Here is a 10652-nt window from a genome sequence, read left to right as displayed (position 1 = left end):
ATACTATTTCCACAACTACAGAGCTGTATATTGAAGTCTTAGTTCCCTAAATATCTGTCAATATTTCAAAAAATAAAATTGAGGCAGATTCTCAGTTCACAGAAGACTAGCAAACCTAAAGAAAGCCAGTGACCCGATTAAATGAACTGCTTTGTGAAGCTGGCGAGTGTAACAGCAAGATACATCCAACACAAATCCAAAGCAACAACTACAAAAGAGGGCAGATTCCAATGCTTTGATCTCATTATAAAATGGAAACTTATTAAAGCAGAGACAAAATACAATTTTATCATTATTTTAATCAAGTAACTTAGCTGTTTGAAAACAAGAAATCCTTAAGACAGTTTAATAGAGCAAAGTGAAGAATTACTCTATTACGATAACCTGTGAACAAGGTTCAGATTATGTGAATTTGAATTCCATTGGAAGTTTGGCACCAGACTGAACACTGACTGGTCTAAGCTAAAATTTTTAGTGTTTTAGAAGCCCTGAATGTTTTCCCTCAGATAAAAAGTAGCTTTATGACAGAACCTCATTAGCTCGACACTACGTTCAATGCAACTTAGCTTAGGTCACCAGTATCTCCTTTAGAATTCCAGTTAATGAAAGCAAACCAGCGGCAAAGAATTTGAAACCTAGGCAACATCGAGTTTTAAGAAAAAAAACCTCTTTGGCGTGACAAAGCGCATTCCCTCCAGGTATGTGGCTCCTGCTCCACTTGCACTAGAATCTATCAAAGTTAGCTGAAGGCCAATTCTTGCCTCTCCAGTAAGATTGCTAGGTTTCAATTCCTTAAAACAGCAGGCCAACAAGGTTTTATTACATCAAATGGTTTGTCTTGTTTCAATGTGAAAAATTTTTTATGCTTGTTAAAGTCTCATTATCTGTGAGGTAAGTCACAAAAAAAGAGGTGAATAAGCCACTGCTCGAAAATTAACCCTATCGACTCTCAATTCCCACTGTGCACTTTGTGAAAAGGGGTAACTGTCAACAAGTTTAACCTTGAAGATGATTACTCAAACACAATCGGATCTCATATTGAGTTTAGATCAGGCAAGGAGTTCACAGGCAAGTTATCGACTCTTGTGTGTCCAATTCTAAAGCCCTGCATAGGCTGTCAGATCTTTGTCACCTGCACTCAGGTGGCCATCAGACCTCTTGGCTGCCTGGCTATATTCAATGTGAAGTAAAAAATATCCCAAGTCTTACACCAAAATAGAGGCTCTGACTTAGAAGTATACTTTTAGCTTTCTTTTTAAATAAGACATTCTGGGGGGAAAAAAAATCAAATTTGAAACACAGTAAACACTTATTTTGGCAAGACAGCAACCAAAATCTAAAAAGCAGAAACTGTGTCCAAATGTAAAAGGCATTAAAGAACAACCATGGTGGGGGGGCAGGTGGGGAGCCACACTGAACAAAAAGATATAGTATGTGTAACATTTTGGAATTGTAATTTAAACCCTAAGGGCAAAAGCTGAAAAATTATGCTTAGGTCGCTAATAAGTGCACTCTTCCCTGTTTCTCCCAAATAAAATCAGTTTATTGTTTAATTGCACCCCAAAGCAAATTATCTCAGTACTACGTAACTACTACATACACACAAAATGCTTGTTAATGTAATAATTTCCCTGGCTCATCCAATGTGCAATGCATATGATTTCAAAGACTACGATTTGGGGCAAGTGCACACGATGTAAGAAAACAACTCTCCAAGTTCCAAAACCTGCTCTTATACGACACTCAGGTCATCAGATCATATTTACTTCTTGGTAAGATGCTGCACTGTCATTCATCAATCTACCTCACAACATACATTACCAGATGCCGATTTGAGGGACTAGAGGTTAAAACTTTAGTACTATATTTAATGGGCTGAATAAGGTAATTACAAGTAAGTTTGCTTTACCTTCTGCTGAAGACCTCTTTACAGCCTCAGCACCTAACGATAACTAGCAGGCTCCAAGAATGCTCATCAGGTGAAATGATGGCACATTTAAAAAAGGAGCCAGTTACTTCAGCTTAAGTCATTCAGAGCCAAACATCTGTAGAATGACCAAAATCAAATCTTTATTTTTATAACTGTATAAATGTGATCCAAATGTGTCCACCACTAGTTTTTTCAAAAAGAAACATGCTATAAATAAGCAAACTACATCTGCTCACTGATGTGTATGGACTCCCTAGATGTCTCACTGGGCTTAATTACAGACCACTCACAGTAAGAGATTTTTAGTGTAAAGTGTAGCATGATGTTAAGCCATTTTAGCTTTTGCACATACATGTTGCACTTCTGGCTGATAATGGAAAAAAATGTGCAGCATCACACTGTTAAGCTAGGTTGCACCCATCCCCTTAAATGGCATCAATATCAATGTCGTCATCCTTGTTGTCGGACTTTACGGTTTCAACTTTCGGTACACTGGCAGTCTTCGAATACACCACCTGATAAAAGGAATAATTTTATTCATCATAAGCTGATAAATCTGCTTATAAAACAAATCAACATAAATTGTGGTCACAAAGGAGGAAAACTGCCTAGATGCAGCCATTTCTTCTTCACTGAACAGCTTTGTTATGCAAAACCTACAGGTTATCTTACACAGGCTCCACAGTCTTAACTGTATTGTACAAGTTTTTTGATAGACTAGAATGTGTAGGAATAGAAATGGCTTCCATCACCCTATTAAGATTATTTTCCAAATTATTGGGAGGCTATATTTTATTGCATCTTAAATTCTAAATTCCAAGTTACCCCGAACTGCCGTTTTATTACTCCTCACAAACCTTCGTAAATCTCAAACACCCATTGACAACACTGTATTCAAATCAACATCCTCCCCCCGCAGTGTTTACCTCAATGTTCTCATCTTCATCTTCTTCTTCACCACCAGAAGATTCTTCCTCTGCCTCCTTCAACCATTTAATAAATGGTTCTGCTTTGACACGAATCTCTTTGGCAAGTTCTTTGGAAACATATTTCTTAGAGGCCTAAAAAATAGGGTACAATTCTTTTGAGGCCTTAATTTTTTTTTTTTTTTTTTTGAGACAACTTTCACTCTGTGGCCCAGGCTGGAGTGCAGTGGCACGACCTCGGCTCACTGCAATCTCTGCCTCAGTCTCCTAAACTTAACGATTTCTCATTATTTATACAACACCCCTTACTGAGCTCTTTGAAGAGACTGAGTCATAAGAAGTCTGAATTCCCAACAGAATATATGTACTCAACAAACACATCATTAGTCTCACCAGTTTGTTATGACTACAAAGCAGACATGGTGGGAATCACAACCTATAGCATAGGGACTGAACTTCAGCGTAGAGACTAGGTATTAAACACTACTTCTTGATCCCAAAACCCTGTCTCAATACTAGTGAACAGCTGGGTGTGGTGGCTCATGCCTGTACTCCCTGCACTTTAGATGCTGAAGCAGGTGGATTACCTGAGGTCAAAAGTTTCAACACCAACCTGGCCAACATGGTAAAACCTTGTCTCTACTAAAAATACAAAAGCTAGCTGGGCATGGTGGCAGGTGCCTGTAATCCCAGCTACTCAGGACGCTGAGGCAGAACTGCTTGAACCCGGGAGGCGGAGGCTACAGTGAGCCAAGTTCACACCATTGTACTCCATCCTGAGACAGAATGAGACTCCGTATCAACTACCACCTCCCCAACACAACCAAACACTTGTGAACTTAAAGAGCCCACCTATGTATTCCCCACCTTTTCCGACCAGCTGATGATGACCTCTTCTTCTAAAAGGTCTGCATCATACATCTCCTTCAAGATATGTGGAATCTTGGAGAGAAGCTGAGCTTGATGCATTGCTACCACACACTCCAAACCATGAAGGAGGTACCGTTGAGCTTTTTTGTTGTTGTGACAAAACTGCAAATAGATACCTTGGAGTTAAACAAGGTTTTTTATATGTTCTACCTTGACAACTCTAGTACCCAAACATTCCTTCCCTTCAGCAGAGTGCATAAGTGCGTGGCCCATTCAATAGTGGTTCAAAAAGGTCAATGCATAAAGATCCCCATTAAGTTTGTGAGGGCCTATGTGCAGCACTTTCAGACGGGCAGAGGTGGGCCAATTATCCCCACTTTCAAGCATGATAGGACAAGCAAAAGTGGTTAAAATGACCATCCTGAAAGCCACATAGCTGTAATCTCATTCATGAATCCAGAGTAATTCACTTACTCGTAGGAAATGGCGCCTATATTTCTTAATCTGTTCTCTGATCTTCTCATTAAAAAGAACTTCAGTCAGAACAAGAGGGCCCATGGCTTTTACATCTAGTCTTTCTGCTTCAGCCACAATTTCTTTGTCAGATGAATCAATAATACCCTCTTCTTTCTTCTTCTGCAAATAAAAGGAAACCAATTCAGTGAAATGAAGGTACAATTTGCCAGGCTCAAGACATCAGTCAGTCCCTACTCCGATGGACATATTTTTTCCTACCCAATTTGGCAGTTGACATATAGTGCCTGGAACCACCCTCCAAAGATACTTAATGAATGAACAAAAAAGTGAAAATAAGCCATGCATAGAGTAATCCTTTACAATTATAGAGTTTAAAGTATCATGTATCTAAAGGCCCAAGGCTGGGCTGAAGCTGATTTATAGACCAAGCAAAGGTTTTACCTTAACAAAATCAAACAGGATATTGACCCGCTCCTCAACTGTTCTTTCCAAATCATCGCTAAGAGTCAGAACTTTTGCATGGTCACTGATTTCATCCATTCGACGTCTCTGAGCTTCCTCAGTTGTATCTTCTCCCCAGTCATCATCCTCCTCTTCTTCCTGTTTATGAAAACAGTTAGTTGATTCAAGGCCATAAACACAGAAAAAGATTCAGATTTTGTCAAGTTAATGGCATCAAGTTCATCTCCTACCAAAATTGGGTTGACCTTAACTCAAACAGCCAACACTACTTGGAATCCAAAATATTAGTGTTATTACACTGAAGGTTAGTTTCAACATTTCCGTCCACCTCAACCAAATGCCATATACTTTACACAACTTTAGTGCCCACTAGGTCATTAACCCTCCACTCACCACTGTATGTGGAGGAGGACTAATTTCATTTGGCGGTGGTGGTGGTGGTGTCTCACTGCTGGATACGGAACCATTTTCCTTGTCTTTGCCCTTTCTATTTTTCTTCTCCTTTTCTTTCTTTCCTGTACCACTGTCACTATTCTCTATAGAGGAAAAGGGAAACAAAAATTTAACCCCATAATTTACATTACACCTCACTGCCCATTATGAACATTTAAAACCCTATCCTTATTTTACTATGGATCCCCTCAGAGAAACCACATCACTCACAATGCTACTTAAGAGGCTTCACAGATCAAATTCATCATGTATTTCAAAATTCATATATTTCGTAAGATGAAAATGTCAGCCTAAGAATGGAGTGACACAAAATATTAGGGATACAACTGCTAGGGAAGATTAAAATGAACTGATGATGCCTCAACCAGGGAGTGAAAGGGGGCCCTAAGGACCCCTCTCTGCCATCCCTCAAGAACAAGGTCATGTACTCAATCCAGCTTTAGCCAACAGTTGGAACAGTGTTTAAGTCTATATAATGGCTTATCTCATGGGAAAGAGAACACCGGAATAGGTTAGACTTTTTTGCTATAGCAAGCTCAAATTGTGTCAGACAGTTGTGATTATCTGCCACAGAGTGTTGCTTGCAATGCTCAAGTTTAATAAAGGGGGCCCCCTTTACACAGATCCTTTGCTGGGTTTCCATCAAAATTTTAATCATTACTTCATCAAGATAATCTGTCTTAATTGATTATATGGCACAGTTTAATCGGCAGCCTATTTTTCACCTTTAATGGTTAACAGTGCACTTTTGAAAGATGTCTTAGATTTGATAAAATATAGTGCCAAGACTGAAAGTTCCTTACATTTTGAGACAGAGGCTCGCTGTTGCACAGGCTGGAGTACAGTGGCACCATCTCAGTTCAGTGCAACCTCTGCCTCCTAGATTCAAGTGATTCTCCTGCCTCAGCCTCCTGAGCAGCTGGAATAACAGGAGTGTGCCACCATGCTTGGCTAATTTTTGTATTTTTAGTTAACAGGGGGTGGGTTTCACTATGTCGGCCAGGCTGGTCCTGAACTCCTGGCCTCAAGTGATCCGCCCACCCTGGCCTCCCCAAATGCTGGGATTACAGGCATGAGCCACTGTGCTGGGCCTCCCTTATATTCCTATTCCAAAAACACCTTCCATTTTATTCCCAACAGTCACTTTATGTTAGGATCTTAGGAGTTCATCATGAAGACTCACCAGGTGGGTTTTTGAGAATGAATGTGCAGAGTTTATGATGTGTGTCAAGCATGCCTCGATAGCCACAGGCTTTACAAGAATTACCTATTGTTTGCTTCTTTGGATTGACATGCTGCCAAAAAAAAATAAATAAATAAAAACAAGGATGTTATCCATAACATAAGATGAAAACATCTAATTGGAAGACATCTAAACCACAGCTTCACATACAAAATAAACTTTTTTTCACACAGTGACCTACTTTAAAAAAAAGAATAGAAATATCTCCAAAACTGGAGATTTTGGGTTTAATTTACAATTACATCTGCTCTGTCTTCTCAGGAAGGTGACTTAGTGATATTATAGAACTGATCACAAAAGTAGGTATATGGCTTTTGTTTTGACAACAACCACAAAAGCACTCACCAGATCTGTTTCAGGATTCTCACATTCAGGACAGAGAACAAATTTTTTAATGAATCCATCCAACATGTCTTGCAGCTTATTCGCCTCATGAGATCCATTGACAATGTAACGGTCATTCTTAACATCAAACTGGGTCTGTGCTCCCGGCTCACAACCAAAATATTTGGTGGGATCTATTTGAATGAAACAAGAGATCATTATACAGTTACCTAACTCAACCACCACTTTTTTTTTTTTTTTTTTTTTGAGATGTAGTCACACTCTGCCACCCAGGCTCGAGTGCAATGGTGTGGTCTTACTACAACCTCTGCTCCCTGGGTTCAAGCAATTCAACCGCCTCAGCCTCATGAGTAGCTGGGACTACAGGGGCATGCCACCACACCTGACTAATTTTTATATTTTTAGTAGGGACGGGGTTTCACTTTGTTGGTCAGGCTGGTCTCCAACTACTGACCTCGTGATCCACCTGCCTTTGCCTCCCAAAGTGCTGGGGTTGCTCTCCCGAGCCACCACTCTTTTTAAATTACTGGGTTAAAGAAATGTGTTCTCCTGGTAGTTTTGTAAACTCATGGCAACCAATAAACCAGGTCCTTAGTTAACTTGTAAGCTAACCAACTAGCATACAATTAAAACAAGTTTCGCAGCTCAAAGACTTTGATGAGCTCTCTTTTTAGACTTTTCAAGCTTTACTTACACGTTGGAGGCCGATTAAGCGCCTTGGCAACGTCAACCATGTTGACTATAACTGTCTTGATTCCATTTCCTTTGCCCTCAACCTAAAGGAAATAAAAATTTTATTTTCGCAGTTTCCCCTGACAGATGGAATCTTCAAAATTCTGCAAAAAGAGCTATCAACTAAAATGAAGAGCAGTGTATATTACCTTGGCAATCAGACGGGGCATCTTGTAGCGATAGAACTGGTCTGACACGCTGCGGTTGACGTTGACAGACATTTTGGCTTATTATTAGTGGCTTTATCAATAAGATGAAGAGATCTTTGATTGCAACTTTTTGGTATCTTCTGTCTGGAGAAGAAGGGATGACATAAACGACTGCAAGAGTTCTCGGTCTCTGACATGAAAAAATTTTCGCCACTGAGGCTGTAAGCTTCTTGCTTGTATGCTATGTTTCCCCAATACAGGTACCAATGGCTGCGCAACAGCTCTGAAAGAGAAAAGAGAAAGAACACACAACCCCACCCCTCAGGTTTCACATCACTGCTACTCGAAAACGCCTCCTTCTACATTCCCGTTAGTTACGCTTCTGCTTAATTCTACCTTAAAAAGCATCTGAGATCACGGGCAAATAGCCATTCTCCCCTAACACAGTACACCTGCGGGAACTTAAAAGGCCTCGATTTCAACTAAGCTGTGACTCCGGCAGGGAAACGCGGGTGAGAACACACTCGCTGTGCTGCCTCAGCCGCCGTGGGTCTCCATCAGACCGAGGGCAATCAGCAGGTCACCAGTTCGCCTCTGCGGCCATCCAGTCCGCGCCGAGAACGAACCCGAGCCCTCTCCGCCCCCACCCCGGCCTGGATTCGCAAACTGCTCAGGCACACCCCCGATCGTCACCATTTTTAAGGAGAAACTAGGCAACTGTCCTTTACAACTAATTGTTGCTTCGGCAACCGTGGCCTACTTCAAAGCAGCACTTCCTCAAACGCGGCGCCCGCCCGGCAGTGCCGTGGGAGCCAGGGAGCGCCAGCGAACGCCCAGCGCCAGGCCCGGCCTGGCCTCCCTCCTCCGGGCTGTCCAAACACTCGGTGAACCTTCGCCCTGGTCCCCATGGCTACCGCGCTCCGAGGCGTTTCCGCGGGGGCCTGCGGGCCGAGCAGCTCCGCGAAGGCGGGCGGCGCGCGACCCGGGCGTCGGGCCCATCCCCAGCGCGTGCCCCGAGAGCCGGCGGCCCGGGAGGCCGCGCAGCCGGGAACGACACCCGGCCGAGGGGCGCCGGGGCCGCGGCCGCCCCCGCCCGGAGCGCGCGATGACTCACAAATGCAGCAGCCGAGGCCCGAGTCAGCCCGGGCGGCGGGCACGCGCGGCGCGCTCCCGCGAGCCCGGGGAAGGGGCGAGGCCGGCCCGGGGAGCGCGCGGGGAGGGGGCGGCCGGGCCCGGGCCCGCCCGCCGCCCCCCCAAACTGCGCCACACGCCGCGGCGGGGTCACGCGGCGGCCGCCGCCATCTTGTGCGGCCGCCATCTCCCGGCCCGCCGCGCCCGCGACTCACCGTTTTCGTCAAATAAAGACATAAACCCAACGCTGCTCGCCCGGGACTGGGATGAAGTGAGGCGCGATATAAACCCGAGTCCGAGTCCGAGGAGGCGGAGGCGGAGCGCAGCGAGGAGCGGCCGGGCCAGGTGCCGCCGCCGAGCAGCGGGGAGGGGCTGTCCCAGCGACGTCCGCGGTCCACACCCGTCAGCGCCGGAGCCTGGCGACCTGGCGCGGAGAGACGGCGCCGTGAGCCGCGGGCGGGTCGGGGGGTGCGCCTTCCCCGCCAGCCAGCGGCCCGCGGGGTCGAGGGGGCGGGGAGCACCGGGCAGGGGGCGCGGGGCCGCCGCCCCTCCACCGGACTCACCTCTGGAATGTTCTCGCTGTGACTGAACAACGCCGCCGCCGCGCTCAAGCTACCCTCGGCCCCGGCGCCCGCCCCCCGCGTGAGGCCTCACTGCCCATTGGCTGGAGGCCTGCCACAGCTCGCTCGTCATTGGTTCGCTTGCGGCGTCAATCGCGCCTTTCCGCACCCCTTCTGCTTCCTGAGGCTCCACTCGTGGCCTCGGCCCGCCTCCAGCCCCGAGCCCCGCTTCCTTCCTCTCCCCTCCCCCCCCCGTTTCCCAGAGGCCTTCGCGGCGCAGCCTTCGGTTGTCGCGAGAGCCGGAGCGGCGCAGGCGGCAGGGCCGGGCCGCGGGGTCAGTGCTTTGTCAGTTTGGGCGCTGCGGGGAAGATGGCGGTTCGTTTCCCCCACGCCGGGTCTGGGCCAGGCCGCGGCGTCGCGGCGACTCCCGGGTCCCAGGACCATCGCCCTCGAAACCGCTTTCGAGGCCGTGTTTCTGAGGCCGACACTTTCGGGGAGAGGAAACCCGACCGCGTTCTCCCAGCTGCGGGCGCTCGTCTGTTTTCCGGTCCCCCACCCGGGGACGCAAGTCTCCGGGCCTCGAGGAATGAGTTGTTTTTCCATTCTAAGCCCCAGGCCTGTGTTTTTCATCCCAGGGCTGCCTTCTGTGGCGGACCCGGGTGGAGTGGCCGCCGGCAGAATGAGCCCGAGACTCGAGGGTGACCGCCCGGGGCGGTCGTCAGGCTGCCCCGCCGCCTGGGTGCCGGCCCGCACCCGGGCCTGCGCGCTCAGCTTAGCTCATCGCGTCGCTTCCCGTTTGTTTGGTTCCCTTAATTGGTTTGGAATCCTGGGGCCTCCTGAAGGCGCTTCGTGGTGGGGTCCCACCTTCTGGGGAAGGCTTCCCCCGCTCCCAGGCTTGAAAAGCGCTGTCCTTCCTTCCTACTTCCCTGTACCTGCTCCTCGTCGGCATCATGTCGACCCCACCCCCCCAGTTAATGACTTGTGAATTCCTTGACAGGGAAATCATAGCCCTGAGCAGGAGTTTATGATGAGATTCCAATGTATTCCATTGAAAATTACTGTTATTTACGCTGGTCGCTGTGGCTTATGCCTGTAATCCCAGCACTTTGGTTGGCTGAGGTGGGCGGATCACCTGAGGTCAGGAGTTCGAGATCAGCCTGGCCAACATGGTGAAACCCTGTCCTTACTAAAAGTACAAAAAATTAGCTGGCATGGTGGCGGGCTTGTAATCCCAGCTACTTGTGAGGTTGATGCAGGAGAAGCCTTGAATCCGGGAGGCAGAGGTTGCATTGAACCGAGGTCACACCACTTCACTCCAGCCTGGACAACAGAGCCCAGAGACTGTATCAAAAAAAAGAAAAAAGATTATTTAGA

General features: G+C 46.6%; 1 protein-coding gene and 1 non-coding gene across 5 annotated transcripts; both read right to left on the bottom strand.

Annotated features, from left to right (window-relative positions):
• Positions 1-279: 279 nt before the first annotated feature.
• EIF5 (eukaryotic translation initiation factor 5) lies at positions 280-9370 on the bottom strand. Of its 4 annotated transcripts, none has more exons than XM_037730257.1 (12): positions 9282-9370; positions 8934-9142; positions 7588-7870; positions 7401-7482; positions 6707-6879; positions 6302-6413; positions 5059-5201; positions 4645-4806; positions 4201-4362; positions 3724-3888; positions 2857-2991; positions 280-2445 (listed from the first exon to the last, which is right to left on the bottom strand). In XM_037730257.1, the coding sequence occupies exons 3-12, from the start codon at positions 7657-7659 to the stop codon at positions 2356-2358; spliced, it is 1296 nt and encodes a 431-aa protein (XP_037586185.1). In that variant the 5' UTR covers positions 7660-7870; positions 8934-9142; positions 9282-9370; the 3' UTR covers positions 280-2355. The 4 variants fall into 4 exon arrangements, with proteins under 4 accessions (XP_037586185.1, XP_017360869.1, XP_037586186.1 ...); XM_017505380.2 differs by having other exon boundaries at positions 4645-4803; XM_037730258.1 differs by lacking the exon at positions 8934-9142 and having other exon boundaries at positions 9282-9349.
• On the bottom strand, positions 5576-5701 carry LOC119467839. The gene has a single exon (XR_005196462.1). It is a non-coding gene; the product is annotated as a small nucleolar RNA SNORA28 (small nucleolar RNA).
• Positions 9371-10652: the final 1282 nt, after the last annotated feature.

The sequence above is a fragment of the Cebus imitator genome, unplaced genomic scaffold, assembly GCF_001604975.1.
Source record: "Cebus imitator isolate Cc_AM_T3 unplaced genomic scaffold, Cebus_imitator-1.0 Scaffold338, whole genome shotgun sequence".
Lineage (NCBI taxonomy): Eukaryota > Metazoa > Chordata > Mammalia > Primates > Cebidae > Cebus > Cebus imitator.
This window is presented reverse-complemented; position numbering and strand designations above follow the sequence as displayed.

Coding starts and splice junctions, on each gene's coding strand:
- EIF5 (XM_037730257.1), bottom strand. CDS start 7,659: ATGTCTGTCAACGTCAACCGCAGCGTGTCAGACCAGTTCTATCGCTAC. Junction 7,483..7,587: donor TGCCCCGTCTGATTGCCAAG/GTAATATACACT, acceptor TATTTCCTTTAG/GTTGAGGGCAAAGGAAATGG. Junction 5,202..6,301: donor CATTCTCAAAAACCCACCTG/GTGAGTCTTCAT, acceptor TTTCCTCTATAG/AGAATAGTGACAGTGGTACA.